General features: G+C 38.2%; 2 protein-coding genes across 4 annotated transcripts in view; one reads left to right on the top strand and one right to left on the bottom strand.

Moving 5' to 3' along the window:
* The window catches only part of LOC107083219 (chromosome unknown open reading frame, human C12orf29), a 9,347-nt gene extending 7,700 nt beyond the window's left edge, over positions 1 to 1,647 (top strand). Inside the window, exons 6-7 of one of the 2 annotated variants that reach the window (XM_015372237.1) lie at positions 981 to 1,150; positions 1,256 to 1,647. In XM_015372237.1, coding sequence (XP_015227723.1) covers positions 981 to 1,150; positions 1,256 to 1,438 — 353 coding nt within the window. In that variant the 3' untranslated portion in view covers positions 1,439 to 1,647. The remainder of the gene's footprint in view (positions 1 to 980; positions 1,151 to 1,255) is intronic. The other variant, XM_015372236.1, reaches the window with a different exon arrangement.
* A 100-nt stretch (positions 1,648 to 1,747) lies between these two features.
* The window catches only part of cep290 (centrosomal protein 290kDa), an 81,462-nt gene continuing 62,390 nt past the window's right edge, over positions 1,748 to 20,819 (bottom strand). Inside the window, exons 43-52 of one of the 2 annotated variants that reach the window (XM_015372234.1) lie at positions 19,640 to 19,774; positions 14,364 to 14,450; positions 14,077 to 14,241; positions 13,868 to 13,990; positions 13,612 to 13,781; positions 12,832 to 12,973; positions 8,450 to 8,514; positions 6,005 to 6,078; positions 3,647 to 3,738; positions 2,048 to 2,182 (exon numbers count right to left, since the gene is read on the bottom strand). In XM_015372234.1, coding sequence (XP_015227720.1) covers positions 3,695 to 3,738; positions 6,005 to 6,078; positions 8,450 to 8,514; positions 12,832 to 12,973; positions 13,612 to 13,781; positions 13,868 to 13,990; positions 14,077 to 14,241; positions 14,364 to 14,450; positions 19,640 to 19,774 — 1,005 coding nt within the window. In that variant the 3' untranslated portion in view covers positions 2,048 to 2,182; positions 3,647 to 3,694. Of the gene's footprint in view, positions 2,183 to 3,646; positions 3,739 to 6,004; positions 6,079 to 8,449; positions 8,515 to 12,831; positions 12,974 to 13,611; positions 13,782 to 13,867; positions 13,991 to 14,076; positions 14,242 to 14,363; positions 14,451 to 19,639; positions 19,775 to 20,819 lie in introns of both variants that reach the window. The other variant, XM_015372233.1, reaches the window with a different exon arrangement.

Genomic DNA, 20,819 nt, shown 5'->3' with positions numbered 1-20,819 from the left:
TGGCCGATGTCCGATATTCCGTTTTAAGGCCGATACCGATAGGGGGCCGATTATATCGTGCATCCCTAATAATTTGGGCTCTTATGTGAATGGTAAGGTCTTCTTGATATGGGAGCAAATTTTAAAAAAATGTTTTATAAATGATCAAGAAGTTCAGTCAACTTTATTAATAACTGACATCCCTACATAACATCGATTCAATCGTTGTCCCGCCCACTGATTAACACTAGCTTAAGCTCTCAAGAATTTGTAAATAAATTGCAAAATGTTATTTAAGTTATTTTTAGCAAAATACTGAGCTCAGGGTTTTGGCAAACTGGTGAGTAGTGGTGTTGCTCTGTGTGAAGCAGCCAATCAGATGTCAGGGCTTCTATAGGAGACGCTTTAATCCCACCCACTAAGTTTGATGGGCCATGTTGACAGTTTTAAATGATCAAGTTGATAGTTTTAACCCAACTCTGCTAGAAATAAGTAATTGTAGGTTTAAACAACTCAATTCTAAAATGAAATTTTATACTTTAATGATGTACAAAATATATGGTACATTGAATTATTTAATGGTAGATTTTATGTTACATTCATTTTTTAAATCTTGTATGTAGTTTAGTCTCTTTTAACACTCCATAGAACTGGAAACAAATCTTTTCATTCAAGATTCATTGTTTTAGGAGTGTCTATTGTCGTGTATATGAATTTTAAAGAAGTTTTTTTTGATTGAAATAATTGAATTGAAATAAAATCAATAACTTGACAATTTCTAGCATTATTTTTGTTTTTCAAAACCGTACTATCAAGCCAAAGGTTATGATAAATGTTGTGAATCTATGCAGTCATTGGTGTCTTTATTAGGGCAGCGACCTGATCAGTGCACCTGAGCTAAGGCTGCTCTGTGGAGATGCAGATATTTAAAAGGTTAATTTCATTTTTCTTCCCTCATCATCACAGCTTTCATCTATAGATGAGTTTTTTTCTCTGTACAGGACTGGGAAGTAAGAAGCAGCCCGTCCACTGCCTGGTTCCGCATGGCTGTATTCTGATCAGGAACCCCCCACCTGTGGACTTCCAGCAGCTCTGCTCCTGGTTCCAGGAGAGCTCAGACGGTCAGGTGGAAGGCATCGTGTGGCACTGCAACAATGGCACACTGGTTAAGGTAGCTGTCATAAAGAAATAGCAGCTGTTGTTCTTCTAGGTTTATTTAATGTCGTTTATCATGTTTCATACCTTTGGTAGCAAAAGCGTGTGCTTATGTTGGCAGATTCACCGCCACCACCTGGGACTGAGGTGGCCAGATGGTGAAAGCGGCCTCGCCAACCGGCCCGTGACCATACGCCTCGAAGGAACGGTTGATGCCTACAATAGCAAAGGCTTGTTGGCGTCATTATTGTCACTGAACGGACGCAGCTTCAGTCGGCTTCAGGACGTTCAGTATGAGGTGTAAATTGTTTTTGCTGCAGGTTAAAGCATCCTGAACGTACAAACCATCCTCAACCTTCTTGATGAGAAACTAAATTAAAAGGAAGTCTTAATTTAAAAAGGTTTTAGTAGGAGGAAGAAGCATCATTCTAATAAATGACACCAAGTAGATTTAATTGTGAGGACGGTTTACAAAGGCACAGCTGGAATGTGAAACTTAATTGTTCCTGTACATACTGTAAATAAAATAAAATGTTCTCTGAAGAATAAATTCAAGACAATTCCAACCAGTTAAAGTATTTTTTATTGACTAATACAGAAAAAAAAATCTCACAAATCAAGGTCAACAAAACTACAGCTTTATAAAAATGAACCAGGTTTGAAAAAAACTGTAAAAATAGAAAAAGTGCTGTTTTGCTAATAATATATACTTAGTAATCTAGAAATACAGACCAGAATTGTATTAGTTCATACCTGCCTGATTGCATCACATAAACATAACAAAAAGGCACAAAGACCCTGAGTTAACTGATGGAAACGCTGGGCATTTCAGCCTCCACCCCAAACCGATCGCACACCTTCCTCAGCTGCTCCTCCAGCAGAACATTCTTTTTCAGCTCTAAGTTGTAGTTGTACTTCAAGTCCTCCAGCTCCTCAAAAAAGTTTGGGTCGAAGTTCTTGAGCTCTTTCCGTAGCCTTCTCAGCTCGGCTTGAAGTTGAGATTTCTCGCTTTCAGCTGCTTGAAGTAGCCTTTTCAGGTTCCCAGAACCTTTTGAAGACAACATCCAACATCAGTTATGTTCTCATCTACGTACGCTATGTAGCCTGATATATACTGGGTTACCCCTTTAAATTATTAAATCCCACATTTCAATCATGGCGACAGATACCACTAACGAGGTGTGTGGACTGATGACATTTTAGATCAAAGTGAATAAATGAGGGTGAGCAGATGCTGAGAGGCTCAGTGGGCAAAGAACCCAAATACACTGGAAAAAAAATGTTTGGAAAATAAGACATTGCATAACATTTCTTGGGAGTAAGTCTATTCGATACAATGGTGTATTAGAGCCATACTCATTTTTTTTTTAATTAGAGACTAAAATCGTAACATTGACATTAAAGGAATCCACAGCAAGTTGTAACAAAACACTTTATTTTAGAAATATTTATTACCTCCACCAATGAGATCATGTTTTTGGTCAAATTTGTGTGTTTGTCGTCCGCCTGTGTACAGCATAAGTTATGAATATATTTTAAGAAATTTTTACCAAAGGTGCACCTCACAAAATCTGGATGCAGGAATTAGTTAAAATGATTTTTTTAACATTATTTGATGGAACAAGCAGTTCCCCACTTAAACAGAGGGTGGCAGCAGTGACTATAGACAGCTTTTTAGCATCAGAATAAAAAAAGTCCAGAAGTATAATACTGAAGACAAAATACACGGGAAAGGTGAGCCATGTCTGATGCCATGTCATGATCTGCTGATCAAATAAGAAAGCATAGTGAACGAATGAGAGCAGAACAAACACCAGAGGCTTCAGACACACGCTGTGCCTTATTTATGAACTTACAAAAGGATTTAAAGGAAATATTTACCAAAGGTGCACCTCATGTCAAGGAACAATTCATTCAAATTTGGTAATTAAAATAAAAATAAACAAAAAAATAAACATATTTGGTAATGAGCCAGATCATGTGTGAGTTTAGCTATAGATCTAAGTCACAATATGGGGTAAATTTTGCAGCTTGGTGGAGGTCTGCGCTCATAGAGTGCTTTTTTTTAGGTTTTTATTTAAATATAATACAGCAAAAATACTGCAAGCTATTTAAGTTTAATAAATTTAAATCAAATATTGTTACAAGGATGCTGTCATTTTGTTTACGCGGCAAAGTGTTCTGGTTTAATAACATATGCTAGGTCCTGTAGCGCTAGCTCCATACAGCAAACACAGCAATGAGTAACATTAAACCTTTTCAGTTTGAACTGGAGCATGTTGAATTTAACGACAATGTCGAAATGACAAGAGGTGATGAAGATGAGGAGGACCACATGGAGGAAGAATGGAGAGTGGTCTGAAGAAGCTGGTGTTTGTGTGGCTAGCCGAGATTAAGCACTGTGCTACAAGCTCCAGTTTCTAACTGTGGCTGTTTACGGTTAGCATTGAGATAAAAACATTTTCTCAGATACATCAGTGAAGTGTTATGGTGCATTCACATCAAAAGTGACCTGGGGGACAAAGCATCTGATTTCTGGCAAAGTCTATGTTGGACGGCATCAAGCAGTGTGGAGAGGTCCTGTGTTGGTTGAGGCGTCCAACGCTGGAATAAAGAAATCGCAACTTTAGCAGCTTGAGGCTGAGCGTAAACCAATCAAAAAAGTTGACACAGGAGTTTTCTGAAAGAAAGACACTACATGCAGCTATGAGCACTTCTGCAGAGCTGTCAGCATCTAAGGAATGAATAAATATAAAGGGGATGAAAACCCAGGATAATGGATATTGAATGCACAGGGGGGTACGTGATAACTATTACTACAATAGTCACTAGTCAATGAAAAATATTTGATCTTTTTTTTATTCTGGTACTTGCACTTTTTATCATAAATAAAGAAAAAATGCTTTGCATTCCCTTTAAGCCGCTACCGACAGCAACAGGAAATCCCTGGAAGCCTGGCTCACTATAGGGAGCTCTCACTGGGGACTCCCAGCACTGTTGCCCCCCGATATACCGAGCTCTGCCGCTCTGAACCTGAACGTTTTAGTAGGACCAAAACCCTGATGAACTGATGACGTTTTGAGGTAAACTTTCTCACTTAAAAATGTTTAAAACTACCTTTATTCTAACTCATTAAAGCTAAAAATTCTATACTCTAGATTGCAAAGAAAGAACAGAACAGTATTGCATACCCTCAAGTGTCAAATTTATTGACTTATTAATGCTTAAAATGCGTTTAATGTGAACACGCATTACGACTGAAACAGTCATTTATTATCTTCCAATTCAATTTTAATTTCATGTTAGCTTCTGCTAATGATATTAGCTCTAATATACTAAACAATATATATCACCAGCCGTTCAGGTATTTGTTTTAACAGATATCTCTTTCATAATGTCTGATGAAAAGGCAGCAACAGAGTGCTATTTTCTAAATTTACACCAGTGAAAATGATAAAAAGATACCTGAAGGCCGCGACATCAACCCAGCATGCATTGTGCAGCTGAAAAAATTGCAACCTCTACGAGTGAAAGAAACATCACATTTCTGAACTAATTATGAAGTCTTGCGTTACACAAACAACATTTTTATGCCAATAGGAACATTTGTTAAGGCCAACATAAATCATAGATCCCTTTAAAGCCGGGCATACACCTTGTGATATTTTCAATTGTTGTATGCAGCTACAGCTCAAACTATACATAAAACTGCTCGGTTTAAAAGTTCACGGCTCATGATGCATGTTCTTACACTGTGTGGCCTGATGCGACCTTAGGATGATTGACTGAATTTCAAACGCGTTTAATTTTGTCCCGACCTTACAATTCCTGATTGGGAGGCGATTGTGAGAGGGTGATCACCCATTGTTACCCCCAGTACACAACACAACGCATGATCAGGCTGAAAGTCGGCCCGATCGAAAAATTCGAATCGGCCAGAAAAGGGAGAAAAAAATCGTATGGTGTATACCCGGCTTAAGTAATATTACTGTTAGCTGAAATAATTGAGTCAGATATTTCTGACTAAACATTCGTCTAGTTAAAACTTTTTTGTCTCATATTATTATGACTTTTTTACTGATTCAATAAAAAATCTTAGTATAGCCTTAATAGTTCATAATTTTTCAATCATTTGAGCAGGTGAGTACATTTCTCTGCCAGTGGAATGAGTATTTTGCTCCAAAAAAACGACATGATTATAAATACTGCACCTAAAGTAAGATAATATGAATGTTCTTATCATGGGTACAAAAATTGTATACCATTAGCTGATTATTCTATTTAAATCTATTTCAAATACACAAAGCAAAATGTTCCTTTTACTTTACTTTTTGCAGTGTATATGCATCCAAACATCATGTTGCTATGAGATCAGTTCAGTTCAGAACATTTCTTCCCTTTTCCTTTACTTTTTTCATTATTCCCATCTCCCTTCCTTTTCTTTTTTCTTTCCTTACTTGTTTATTCTTCCATTTCCCATTTTCCTTCTTCCTGTTTTGGCCCTTACTACCACTCTTAATACTGCAGGATACAAAAACGATGTGATGCTCCTGACTCTACGTGACCATTCTGGGGATGGCCCCATTCTTGAACATGGCTCCTTGCCAGTCAGTGCATGGAGTGAGTTTGGTCTGGAAGAACTAAACAGGCCTAAAGAAAGTCCTGCTCTATCTAAGGCAAACGTTTTTGAGATCAGAGAAGGCGACCAACATCACTGTGTACACACCCCTTGTAGAGGCTTTAACAGATTAAAAACTTAGCTGTAAGTAAAAAAAAAAAAAATCACTTCTAGTCAGATCATGGTTAAAGTAATCTAATCATGAAATGTTGGGTTTGTAGAGCATTAGCAGGGGGACCTAGAAAGACTCACCGGGTTCTGGACAAGCTTCACTGTCCTGTGCAGGATCTTCATTCAGCTTCTGTTTTAGCTTGGCATTTCCCAGTCTGCAAACAAAGAACATTTACAGCAAAACAGACAGGATGGAGAACTAAGCTGTTCTTTATATCCGACTGTGTCAGGATGTTTTTCATGCAGCAAGATCTCCGATTTCTTAATTTAATCTCTAAATTAGGTGGTTATGGATGGGTGGAGATAAATACAGGGAAATCCTGGAAGGAAATTTAATAGAGGATGGAAAAGACTTGAGATGAAAGTGGAAGTTGACCTTTCAACATGAGACCAGCCATAAGCCTTCATCAAAGCTACAAGGGAATGGTTTACATCCATTAGCCAGTTTGACCGGGTCAAAACCTGGATCTAAATCTAACTAATAAAAGATATTGACATTTGTTGATGCTCTCTCTGTAACCTGAAAAAGCTTAAGCTGTTTTCATTCGAAGGATTGCTGGTTCAAGCCCCAGCCTTGGCTGTCAAAGTGGCTACTATACTACTTAACCAATATTTTGGGTAAAGTGACTAATTTCTATTGGTCTGCCGTTTTACCGATATCCATTATTTAAAAACACTACCAAATTAGACCAAAGAATTCGTTGGACACATAACTACCAACCATTTCTGTAAAATTCAACCAATTTTTAATTTGTATTTTCCAGTCTGTTTTCAGAGTGTAGCTGTGTTGAACTGTCTATTCCCCCTGCCTTTTTCTGGGATTCTTTATAAATAAGGTTTAATTCTATTAAAAATAATATAATCGGCACCCCTCTAAATACAGTATAATTGGTTTTCCCTAGAAGGTGAGGCTGCATCTGACTAAAAAACCTTTGTGTTATGTTTTCTTTGTTTTGTTAGTGTTTTGATCAGGACTTCCCATTTAAATCCATTAATTAATAAAAAAGGTTTGTAGGGCTGCTCAGTGGTGCAGTGGGTAGCACTGCTCCATTACAGCAAGAAGGTTCCAGGTTAGATTCCCTGCCTGAGGTCTTTCTGCATGGAGTTGGATGTTCTCTCTTTGCATGCGTGGGTTCTCTGGCTTCCTCCCACAGTCCAAAAGTTAACTGGCTTCTCTAAATTCTCCTTGTGATTGCGTGGATGAATGGTTGTTTGTCTCTGTGTTGCCCTGCGATGGACTGGCAACCTGTCCAGGTTTACCCTGCCTTTCGCCCATAGACAGCTGGAGCTGCACCAGCACCACTCGCAACCCCAGCTGGGATAAAGCTGGATGGATGGATGGATGGATGGATGGATGGATGGATGGATGGATGGATGGATGGATGGATGGATGGATGGATGGATGGATGGATGTTTCTAGAATCTCTTTAATCTCCGTAATATTGCAAAAAATTTGAAATATCAGGGGTGATGCTGAGAAACTAGTCCATGCCTTTGTTACTTCAAGGGTGGACTATCGTAATTCTTTACTATCAGGAAGACCAAAACTCTAGTCAAAAGCCTTCAGCTGATCCAAAATGCTGCAGCCAGAGTTCTGATGAAAATGAAAAAGAGAGATCATATCTCTCCTATCCTGGCCTCTCTTCATTGGCTTCCTGTTAAATCAAGAATAGAATATAAAATCCTCCTTCTCACATATAAAGCCTTAAATGGCCAAGCTCCATCTTATATCAGAGATCTGAGAGCAAAGAAACAGATTCATAAGCAACTAGGAGAGAAGCAATTGAGTAATTGTGTTTTAGATAAAACTGCTTGTGTCAGAATTTATTATGCATGTGAAATTTTTGGCAGATGTACAGAGTCTGTAAAAAATGTGTTGAAATAACCTACTCTGGTGCTCAACACTAATGCTCTCTACACACTTAGGGTGGTATTAAAAGGAAAAAAATAAAACAATGTATTTTAGTCCCACTTCACTATACTGTTCTACATTGTTTTGGTCTATTACAATAAAGCACACTGAAGATAAGAAAATAAAAAAATTAAAGAAAAAAATTGCACATTTTTCAATATAATTTTCAGATTTGGAGATGTTGGCCACTTTATTTCAGCTTCGCGAGGCTGAGAATATTAAACTTAACTGAACATCTAATTCTGGATTATTATAATACTGCTCCCTAGGCGACCATCAGCTTGAATAGAAGCATTTTTATCAAATTAAGCATCGACACATAAGAACATTTTCTCCCATTCTTCCCTGTTTGAGACCACACTCTAAATACATTCATCTGTCCTGTAAGGGCCAAAACAAATGAAATACATCATCATATTATTATTTTCTTAGACAGAAAATCTGCGCTTGATGGAAGAAAAAAAATCAGGAACATGGAAAGAATGTTTTAACACACCATTTGTAGGGATATGCACGCATCGCTGCAGATGAAACTGAGGGACAGGTGTTAACATATGGTGTAAAATATCATAAAAGTGTCAATTTATTGAACAATTACTTTGTAGTGAACATACCGGACAGCTTGGAGCTCCTTAGAGGGCCCCACGTCAGCTGCGGGAAACTTCTGTAACATGTCGACCTGAGGAGTAACAAGAAGAGGGTTAAACACCCCGTGATTTGAGGGTAAAACCTCATCAGGTTACTGTATTGTATATTACAATGACACAATGGCTGGGTATTTTAATTTTGTGATGTAAAGTGGATATGTCTCCATCAGTGAGTGTGTACATGATTTCCTTTTGTTTTGATCTGAATGTATAACAAGTTTTAAAACTAGAAATTCACTTTGTGGTTAAAATAACATCATGATGCTACAATAACCATGTATGACAGCTGGTAAAGTATTTTCAAGACGAAAAATCTCCTTTTGACTCCTCTGAACATCATTCGAACTTTAAAGGGGGACAGTGTTGTACTATAACCAATCTGATTGCAGACAAAGGCTTTCTAAATAAATTAATACCCCCCTTTATTTTATTTCTGTGTTTTAATGTTGTTTATGCACAATTTGTTAGCAAATATAAGTGATATTTACTACAAGACCACATGACCGAGGTACGATGCAATGTATGTGTGCAATAAGTAAAAAAAGAAGTGATGGAGCCAGGAGGGGGAATAAAAGAGGAAAAGTTCAAAGTCAAGTGTGAAAAACAGACAAAAAGTGATTGGATGCCAAGAGGGATGGAGCAGGAGAAGGACTTGTAATAAAAAGTTGGCTGCTTAGTTGATGGATGCATGAGTAAATAGAGGCAGTAGATGGCGATGGTGTACAACAATGTTCATGTCTGATGATCATGAATGGAGAAAAAATTTATATTTAGGCAAAAAAAAACAAAAAAAAAAAACAATACCAGTATGAAGGATTATTTATTTAAACAAGGGTTGGAACATAAATAGTGCATTTACACCAATCGTGAAATCACCAGCAGTTTGCCTGGCCAATATATGCAATTCACACAGCGGGAGATTTCACATGGCAGGTGAAAGGCGCCACCACCTTATCCAGTCTGCTGGTTGTTGGTTTCACCTTAGCATGGTGTAAACAGATTTTACAGAGGGAGTCACGGTACTGCATTTACTTTGGAAAGCTGAGAAAAGCCGCTGGGGTCCCTGGGTCAGTTAGAACCTACAGAGACGCTGCCAGATCAGGAAGTCCAGCAGCAGCTGGATAACAGTCGCTTTTCGCTGAGCATAAGGTAAAGTGAGGCAGTGTTTTGAAGCTCAGACAGAAGCAATGGAAACTCAGAGCAAGAACCCAACAGAGAGAGAGAGAGAGAGCACCAGAACCAGGATGATGTGTTTGGCTGTGCCCCTCCCGGAACGAAGCAACCACAGCGGTAGATCGGAGAAGCCTACCGGGCCTACAGATATGAAAGGATGACGGCGGTACATCATGGAAGACAGCCGGGAAGGAGAGAAGGGGGAGAGGGCTACATCCATATGGCATTTTTAAAAGCCCACTATAAACTTCCCAAGAGCATTTCCTACTCATTATTTGTCAACATTATTTTCTCTAGCTTCCATTTTAATAAAGAAAAAAGCTTGTCCCCACGACTTTCTTCAATGTAGGTCACTAGCCTCGTGAGACCATCCTGATCTCGCGAGCTTTCAAGATTTCACTCGCTAATCAGTCTGGAGACTCTCCGTTTAAGAAAATTGGAGCCGTTCACCAAACGCACGTCCAATCAGCATTGGCTTTGAGGAGGGTAGAGGTGTGACGCAACGAGAAGTGCGACAGTTCAGTCTAAAGAACATGGCGGCTTCAGCCGATGAAACTAGCGTTAGCGTGGCTATCGAGCAAGTTTTATCGGAATTACAGAGTATTTCTTCACTGAAAGAAGAGCAAAACACTGCTCTGGAGGCTTTTCTCAGAGGAAAAGATGTTTTTGCTCTTCTCCCGACTGGTTTCGGCAAGAGTAGCCTGGCTGTTAGTACGTCATATGCTTCGTTGATCTGATTGGTTTATTTGGCCCGTCTATCACCAACATAGGCCAATCAGCTAACCAGTATTTTCGCCCCTTCCCAAAATTACTTCAACCGAAGGTTTCCAGATGGATATGCGGAGCAAATCCATCTGGCGGAGTCAGGTTAGTAGGTCACATCCACATCTAATCCCTGACTGGTTTTCCGACGCAATGTAAACAAAAGTTCAGATTTTTTAAACTCCTGTTTATTTTGAATTCGCCTCACTAGAATAGTGACCTTACCTTGCTCCGCATTGAAACGCCCTATGTTGAGGGCTGAATTTAGCATTTTTTAAATTTGCATTTGCACCAAATGTGAATCCAAAAATACAAAAAAATTAAGTCTAAAGCATTAATTTTGGTTATGGATCACATAGAATTTCATGGAATAGAAAAAAAAAAGAAAAGAAAAAAAGAACTTAACTGCAACTTTAGTTGTTATTTATACAAAAGTCCCAACAGGAACCTCTGTGTTTGCTGTTTATTGTACACTTGTAAATCTGACACACAAACAGCATCACAAACATTGGTCCACTGGGGGTATTCAAGCTTAAAAACCATCTCAATCCAACAGAAGTTACTCTGTAACTATGGTTCTATGAGTTCCTGGATGACCACCAGTCACACCGGTCACTCTGAACCCCTCATTTAGGGGATCCCAGGAGAATAAAATAGAGAGCAAGGAGTTCTACCCACTGTTTACTGCTACTGGCAGTCAGAAAGTAATGAGCCAGGACTCCTGTTACTGCAGCACAAACGTTCACAACCCCAATGTCAGCGTCCAGAGTTGCAGCACACTCACTTCAGACCAGCTGACGAGTTATAGAGTCACATAGTACACAACTAAGTCCCTGGTAAAATGAGGTGAAACATGGATTGTTGGTCCTATTAACTGGCTTAAGGGTAAATATTTGCCTCAACGTTATCTTTGTGCTCATTACACCAAATGCTGCATGTTGAATAGCATATCTCAAGCTCTGAAAGGCAAGCGTTTATGCACAGATCTACTGCCCTTATCTGTATTACATATGGAACTTTATCTTCCCTTTGCAGCCAACATTAAACATGTAAAGGTAAAATTTTATGCCTCGTTGCCATATCATTTGGACCGTATTTAATGGAAGGAATTGGACTATATTTAATGTCAATGTACTGTTCACACTTCTATAAAGGCAGCTTTTTAAACTTGCATAATATATAAGGGCTTTCTGGAAAAATAAAACAAATGATTATAATTTCAACCAATCTGATAGTTGAAACTAATAAAATAATTAAAAACAATAAATCAACTATTTGTGCTCAGTTTGCTCAATAAATTTGGATATGAAAAGGTTGTTTATTTTGATTTTCGATTAAAATGCAATCAATTGATTCAATTAATTTAGTAATTCATAAAATTACCCGGTAACTCTAACACACTTTCTGATTTTTAATAGGCACAATAGTCTACCTGGCCCCTTAAACGTGACCCGTCTTAACGGGCCGTCTCGCATTAATCTGAACCCTATATGTGAAGATTCTCAGTCATCCAGTTCTTGGTCGAGCTAATCTGAACCCACCAAGTCAATGATGTAACACTGACTTATGAGCAGTTTGTTTTTTCCAGTTCATAGCAGGATAGAGCCTCAGCGCTCGCCGGCTTGTTCCAGTTCTGCTATTTCAGAAAGGACAGCAAAACACTTTCCCAAATGGTTTAGATCTAAACTACCCCCCTTCAGATCTTCTATAAATTCTTTGGACTTCCCCAGTGAACTGATTATTGGTCAATCTAATAAATCCAATCCAACAAATCTTGTTATGCTGGGAAAGAGAAAAGACCCGCTGCAATCAATCATGGTCACTAACAGGAAGACAGCAGGCCTTGGTTTCACCAAGTCTTTAAAAACTTTCTGTAGCCTTTAGCTCCACTTAATAGACTGCTTTCAATGGATTTGTGAATTTAAGCCTGTATGTAATAACTGCCTTTGTGTAGATCAAAGGAAGATATGTGTACTCAAATTTAATTATTGCTGTGGCCAGTTCTTGTATTTAAAAAAATCCTGCAGCTGTTTGTTATGTAAATGAAAAGAATCGCCTCATTTTGCTTTGAAACAGTGAATCCAAAGATTTAAAAAGGACATAGAGAACAACTGTGAAAAAGGTTCATAGAGGAAACGCCTGAAAGACGACCTATTGATAAGCTCATCTGCCAGAAGCATTTGCCTCTTCAATATCTCATCAGTATAAATCAAAAGAAAATCCTCTTTAGTATTTCAGGCGGATGTTCTCATGAGTCCTGCCATCCTCCAGGCTGTTCATCCTCAAACTTGACCTCAAACTGAAGCCCAACCGTAAAGCTAAAAGAACACTGCAGTTCCTCCTGAGTCTTTAAGCTCGATGCCGATACAATGATGACCTTGTCTGTTCCAAGTCTCGGCCTGATCAATCTGTACCTGATCTTCCAGGTGTAGCACCCGCGTCTGAGCCCTTTCCTCACGTTCCTTCGCCTCTTTGAGCTGCCGTTTGAGTTCAGACACGCTGGAGGTCTTCTGGGAGAGCTCCTTCTCCAACTCCTTCATCTTGTTCTCGAACATCCTGCAGGAGGACATCAAAACACATTTTGATTTCCACATCTTGTGGTAATAAAAATGAAAACAATGTCAAAACTTTCTGTGATTATGGTCTAAATTGATGAAGGTGAAAGATACAATTTCTTTATTTTTATTTTTCAAAACAAAGCACCCAAAATGGGCTGATGCATTTCTGTTTAGATGCAGTCAAAGCTTTACCAAACCACATTTTTCCAGTATTATACTTTGGGTTTTGTTTCCAGCAGCTTTGTACATCTAAAGACTAAAGTGCAACAAGTCCAAACGTGTTCTGGGTGTCGAAACACTTAAACGCAGAAACTTGGATATTGGGTCAAACTCTAGTCAAGATGCTTTTGCACTTCGAAGCTCTGGATGCTCAACTCTCCGGTCCTTTGCTCTGCAATGTAGAGAGCAGCTTGGCTTTATTTGCTTAAATGAGTTGGAGGTTTTAATTTAAAATGTTTTTAGGCTGGAAAGTCCACCTCAATGTTATCTATAGACAGTTCATAAGGATTAGGATCCTGCTTCAGAAATACCACAGGCCTTCAGGATGTTCCTGGGATTATTTCTGGGACTAATTTATTTGTGTGATAAATTATTCAGAGCTTGCAATATAATTAAGTAACCCTCAGATTGACTGACCTGGTTATAACGGTGGCCTTTGTAGCTTTGGTGTCAGATCCCACAGCTACAGCTTTGGACAAAGCTGTATGCAGTCTTTGTTTGGTTTCTTCCAGCTCTGATTCCAGCTTTTCATTGGTTAGCTCCAGACTCGTCTTGGTCACCCTCAGCCTCTCTGCTGCCTCCATTTCCTGTTTCAGCATATCATCCAAAAACATTTAGGGTAGATTTTATATGGAAACAGTGGCGACTAAATCAAACTTTGCATTCTAGCTACCCTCTTAATCTCCTTGCGAAGACGCTCGTTTTCCATCGCTATCTTCTCCAGTCCTTTGGTTTTAGCTTCCAGTTTTGCACCAAGCTCAGCTTCACTTTGATGCTTCAGCTTCTCGTAGTCAGCCTGGAAAAAAAAAAAAAAAAAAACTCCTTCATCTGCAGGAATAAAACACAGATAAATGTAAAGTGGAAAATAAACAAGATGATCACCTTCAGTTTTTCATTTTCCTTCTCCAGGGCTGCGACTCTGCTCTGATTTGGATGAATGCTAGATTTCTTCAGTGCCTCGTTTTCTCTCTGGACTCTCTCCACCACCTTTTTCATCAGCCCAATGGTCTTCTCCAGCTCAGGGACTGTTTTCCCACTATAACCAGTCTGATGAAGAACATATAATGTTGAACCTCCACTGAGTTGCCATTTTCCATGTCAGCACCTCTAATTTACCGTAAGATACATAAAGGTTGTAACATCATTACAACACACCACAGCTTACTTACCCCTCGTATATGTGCCAGTTTTTTATCTACCTCTGCCTTTTCCTGTTTCAGTGCCGTGCACATCTCCTTTAGGTCTGCAACCTGATTCTAGGGAAACAGAAAAACTTTTACGGTCATGGTAAAGGTAAAGAAAGTATGGCTTTTTTGGATTCTAATATCACATCTGCCCCACTGATCCTTAACACAGGCATACCGCAGGGTTGTGTTCTCAGTCCCCTTAACAAAACAAAGGTTTTTGTAGCATTTAAAGATGACAACTCATATCTAACAATGATTTGACTCACTAGAGAGAAGAAGTCTGGACACAGTTTTTTTTAACCCAGAACACCAGCAAAACCAAAAGGTCCTAGTGCACTAGACCAACAGTTCCCAACCGGGGGTTCTCCCACTCCTAGTAGTCCGTGAGTGCATTGCAAGGGGTACATGAACATATTTTATTTCTTAGGTAGTAAAATAAAATAGGGCTGGGATCTGTTTTATTTTCTGAAGGACCCAATTGAAAAATTAAACAAGCTTTTATCAACCAAAATGTATATTTTTCTTATTTGTTTGAGTTCAAATTCAGCTTTGACACACATTCAAACCAAGCGGATGAACAGACTGGATGTAGAGAACAGCCTGGGATCTGCTGTTTTTCACACTGATCTATCGGAGCTCATCAAACAAGCTCAGGTGTCCTGATGATAACAAAATAAAACAAATTAAGTCGGTCTGAGTATAATTTTTGTTCTGTATTTTGCTCCCAATTCTTCAAGTTTAAATGTGATTATAAAGGAGTTAAGGGCTAGTTATACTCTGGCGGCAGTGTGTCTCACAGTGAGCTTGTCTCAGATGTTTTTGATTTGTGCCCAATAATGAAGCGTGGTCTGCGCTATGTTTATTCCACGCCACAACGCCAGAGGGATAATCAAGAACTAGCTGTGGGTCTCGGCCGAGGGGGTGAGGAAATGGGGGCGAATTTGTGTGACCACGAACGGACAGGAGGGTGAAAAAGAGAGGGGATCTAGGTGGAAAAAGGTACCCAGTGTTTTCGTGCACCTCGCTTTTCTAGCTGCTCCATCGTCACGCATCGTCCACAATGACGGTCATACAAACAAAACAAGCCGGTAAGGTACCAACCAGGAAATATGCATAGTGTAGAGGGGATGTAGATTTGACCAATCTGAGGCCTCCTGTCTGCGGCACTTTCTGTGGTCACCTACAATTTTGGAGAGGTCCACCAGAGCGTCTGCGGCAGGGGCGGAGGCACATTGCATTCACTGCGACGCACACATGCAGACTACCTGATTTCTGAGGATAAATCAGCCTTTATTCAGTTGAACTCCAGTTATATACATACAAGTTTATAATATTATTTTATTTTGGATTTATTTCAGTTCCTAACTAACTTCCAGGCAAAATATTTGTGTTGTGTGTTTTTTTATTTGAGATGCAAAGCACAAAATGCTCAAATTAAAAGAATGGGTAAAATAGTTTTTGTTTTATAATCAGTTATTGTACATTCCACTTTTGGACAATCATCAATACTTTTGACTGAGAAGTAGACTCATGGTAAGGGGGTGCACAATTAAAATAAGGTTGGGAAACACTGCTCTAGACGAGGTCCAGGAGGACTGAATGTGCTCCTTTCTATATACAGGGGGATGTGTTGGTAGCCTGGGTGCCATTCCGAACTTAGTCCCGCCCACAAGGTTTGAGGTCGGGAAGTTCGGTCTGGCATTGCTCAATAGTAGCGGGAGTATGCTCGCACAATATTTGGCGGGCCAATCAAATTGTCAGGGCGGGCTTTATACGATGATGGACAGATGATCAACAGTAACGTAATCAACCACGTGACCAAAGCGCGCTTGGGTGACAACAACAATGGCTGCCGCTGGAGAGTTGAGGTGTGTAGATTCTGCTATTAGGTCTGTTCTAGAAGATATCGACAGCAAATTAATTTTAAAAGAGGAACAGAGAAACGCGATCAAGGCATTTGTTGAAAAGAAAGATGTTTTTGCCGTCGTTCCTATGGGATTCTACAAAAGTTTAATTTATCAGCTGGCTCCCTTGGTCGCTTAACATACGTCACGCACTCCGTTGCTCTTATTGGTTGTAGGTCTATCCAATTGAGTGCAGAGGCATTTTTTTTCCTGGTTCGTTCCAAACACGCCCCATAATCACAGCTCTATGGAGCAGTATCAGACTCATATTCTGACTAGAATTGAGTAGGACTACGTCAGGCTAATGTGTTGGAGTGCCTACACATTTTTTTCTTTTATAAATACTTCCAACATCCCTTTATGGGTATATTATATACTACAGGGTTTCCCACAGTGGGGGTCAGAGCCCCCTGGAGAGTCACAAGACACTAAGTGGGGGATTCTGAGATGGTTTTCAAAGTCATTAAAATGTGATTCCTGAGTATATCGTAAAACACATAAATATGTATGTGCTATAAAAAGTGCACGTATGTTATTTAATTTATCGAATACAAATTTAATATTTCATAATAAAAAATACATATAAAATGATACATAATTAAATGTAATTCCCAAAATATATATTAATTGAGAAATTAAAATGATTATTTCCCATTATATTCTGAATAAAGAAAGGTAATAATAATATAAATACCGTACATACAAAAAACTATTACATTTTTATATATGTCACCTTAAATCTCTCTTTTTTTTTTTACCATCCACTATATATCTGGATGCACTATATATACTTCATGCACCTTTTCCTCCTTTGTGCACCTTCTGTTTGTTTATAACAGTCGATGTCAAAAGTGAATTTCTCCATTGTGGGATCAATAACGTTCTACTCTATTCTATATGTACTTTCAGCGCTTCATCAGACTATTGCACTACTTTGGGGGTAAAAGGCTGAAATGTTTGGGTACCCCAGATAAAATCTGTGATATTTTGTATAATTTTTCTAACTGTACAAATATTCTGCTAAGGATGCTTGTTTTTTTTAAATGTTAGTCTCTGTTCTATATGTGCATTTTGAGCCGACGTCTCAGCAAAAATAGTTTCATAGTGACAATAAAGTCTTTATAACTTCAAAGTCTGTGAAGCTCATTATGCTGGAGTGAGAAATATTACTCACAACAGGAAATCACTTATTTAACAATATTCTCCCTGAGAGAATATTCAAGCAAATTCACTTCAAATGCAATGCATCTTAGAGTTTACAGGCCTCAAACCGCATGTTATAAAAATGAAGTTCAGAACGGGATAAGGACTAAACAAGCGAGGCTTGTTTGGTAGGGGTGCCAGGAGAAAGCGTTCATATTTCAAATTAAAATCAAGCAGCACAACTAAAGCCTCTAAAGGAACCAGAGAAGAAACAGGACTGCACATCAACAACCTCCATCTGTCAGACAGCTGAAGTTTGGCTCATGAAACAGAGCAAAGCCTCAAAACAAAGAAGCAAATCGACAACAGAAGGACTAAAATGTCTTGCAGGGGTCCTGTCTGAGTCCGCTGGTGTGCAAACAAATGTTATAAAGAAGAGTCCCGATTCCTTTGTGGCGATGTAATAAATTGAGACGCTGCAAAAACTGTGATATAGGTAAAGTCAGTATTTTTTAAATGAATTGCATTTTCCTTTCTGTTGAGCATGTAAGGAAGGCAAACCGCCAATAGAATTAGATGTTTTACATATAAAATGACAAAAAAACATCTCCATTATCTTATATAAAGGACATCAACATTTGCAGATCACCAAATTAACCAGCAAATAAAAATTAATTTAAAAAGTTTTGAGAGTAACTTTGCTGTTTTCTGTGATTTCTTGATTTTTTTTTTCACATACAAGTTTTTGTTTTGCTTTTATTACTCTTTTTCAGGATTAGTTTAACATGTGGCATTCATTTTAAACTGCGCTCCACAGATCACATTCTCTTCACTGGAAGTTCAACACAAACTCACCTTTGATCAATAAAAATGTTGCAAAAATGTCACTAGAAACAAATAGAAATGCGTTTTTGCTCCCCACCTCCCAAAAAATGTATAATTTTTTTTTTTTAGAAATAAAATAAATCATAAAATATGAACTTTAATTTTCCAATAGAAAGGGGTCATAGGGCCTTCACCCTGACATATGCTTGTGTTAAATTTGAGCAGTACTGGAAATCCCTAGAGGTCCTATATGGAAGTATTTGTTCTGTCCTGTGCAGATGTCTTATTCTATAACTGATTTCATTTCCTGTGGTTACAGTGGGTCTTACCGACCGTGATGCATAATTGAACGCATCTCTGTTACTCGTCCTTTGTCATTACAAATGATCAGATTTGTGAACCTGTATTGACCTTGTCTACTACCTTTAATCTCATTGTTTTTCCTTATCTGCTTATTGGTTCCTTGTAAAATTTAATTAACAAAAAAGTATAAAACTATAAAATATAACAAAATAAGTGTAGAAAAAATAAGATATATAAAAAATATACAAAAAAAGGTCATAAAAATCAGTTGAAAAATGTAATCTCAGAAAACAGCAAAGGTACCCTTAAAGCCTATCTTTCACTAAAAAGAAATGTATCATAGTGTTATTCTTGATTGTCTTTTTTCTCATTTCCAAAACGACAAACGGCTTGGCAACAATAATTGAATAAAATTCAGTCGATAAAAATGGTTAAACAAGCTTTTAAATCATAGGGTGCACTTAGTTTTTTCTCCATATATTTTTCTTTTTCCGTTTTTTCATTGAATAATGGATCAGAGTTAGCTTATAAAGTTATCCCTGTTTGTTAGTAGCTAACTAAAAAGTGGTGTAGTAGCAGCTTTTTTCACAACTGCTTCTGCCCTATTAAAAATGTTTTGAAAATGAAAAGATAAAAACATTTAGAGCTTTGAAAAGCTGCTGAAACCTTTCTTACCATGTGACCCTTTTAATGACTGCTGATTTACATCCTGTCTGATTCCCCCAACAACGACTCTACAATATCCCAGTATGTAAAACCCCAGAATCAAAAGGTGTTTGTTCTTTTCCCATGACTGTTTTTCCAATTGACATTAATAGATGGTTGCTGAAGATCAAAGAACTGACACAGTTTTCACAAAGGGCTTCTTCAATTTAACTCCTTTGCCAAAAGGAGCAAAACTTTCCTTCTGAAATGCAGCTTGGTTTCTTTACAAAGACTAACTGTCATTGCCAATGAATTAGACTGTTATCTTCTCTAAATATGTTCTGATTCTACAACTTCACATAATCAAGATTAGCATGCTGAAACCAGTTCTAAGATCAGTATGTCTTGGCATGAGCTACATTAGAGTTTGGGTTGTACCTTCAGCCTTGGAAGGTCTTTGCTGGCCTGTTCCAGCTGAAGGCGCAGCTCCAAGTTCTCTGACGCCAACTTAAGGTTTTCTTTTGAAAGGTCCTGGTCTCTCTGCGATGGAGTTCCGGTACCTCGTCCTGAAGTCTAAAGAACCACAAAACATTAGAGTGAGCCTGATGTGACAAACTGTTCAGTACGGACAAAGAGCAGCAAAGGGAAAAAAGCTGCAGGGAGTACAATGGAGATTGTTTTAACACTCATAAAATATTCACAATCCTTTGAGCTTTTTCCACATTTCCTTAAATTAAAAACACAAACTTAAGATTTTTTTTTAAGGGGATTTTATGTGCCAGACCAACACAAACATGGAGGGAGAACTGTACAGATTTTTGAAAAGAGACGTGTTGTGTTCTCATATGTGGGAGTGTTCCCAAACATCTGAGCCTGACTCTAAAATAACACGGGAACAGACTGGCCATCCCTTAAAATACATAAAGAAAACATATTTGTGTATGCATTTATATTATAATTATTTTACAGTATTCATAAATATAAAGTGAAGTAATCATTTTCATGTTGGAGCATAATGACATTTAAATTCTTAACTGATAATCTCAAATTCATTATTTTAGAATTATGAAATGGTTAATTTTGCAATTTAATGAAATATTTAATATTAGAATCATGTATTAGATAAATAAATATACATGAATTATTTCTCGGCACAATAGCATACATGTATTTTACAATCAGTTTTGGTTCTACATATACCTCAGGGATCCCATCTTAATGACTGAAAACCATCTCGGACCTCTCCTCTAATAGTCCTGAACAGTATTCAAAACACATAAAAATTTCTGCACAAGCCATGAGGATGATGCAGCAGCATCAGGAGGAAGCCCCTGTGGCCATTTAAAACACTAAACGGGGAGGAAAATGCAACTGCACATCAACTCAAACACATCACCCCCACTGTGATGCACGGTGGTGGCAGCTAGGAGCTAAAAGAAACTTCTAATACATACTGTTGGCTATATTTGTCAGTATTTTTGCCTGTATCCATATTGGCTGGTGTGCCAATATGCATTCTCTGATTCATTAGTACATTCACCATGCCTCGAGATCATGTGATGATATATATATATATATATATATATATATATATATATATATATATATATATATATAT

This window comes from Cyprinodon variegatus, unplaced genomic scaffold (genome assembly GCF_000732505.1).
Source record: "Cyprinodon variegatus isolate N-32 unplaced genomic scaffold, C_variegatus-1.0 Scaffold70, whole genome shotgun sequence".
In the NCBI taxonomy this organism is placed as follows: domain Eukaryota; kingdom Metazoa; phylum Chordata; class Actinopteri; order Cyprinodontiformes; family Cyprinodontidae; genus Cyprinodon; species Cyprinodon variegatus.
The sequence above is the reverse complement of the archived record's forward strand: the minus strand, read 5'-3'. Positions and strand labels throughout refer to the sequence as shown.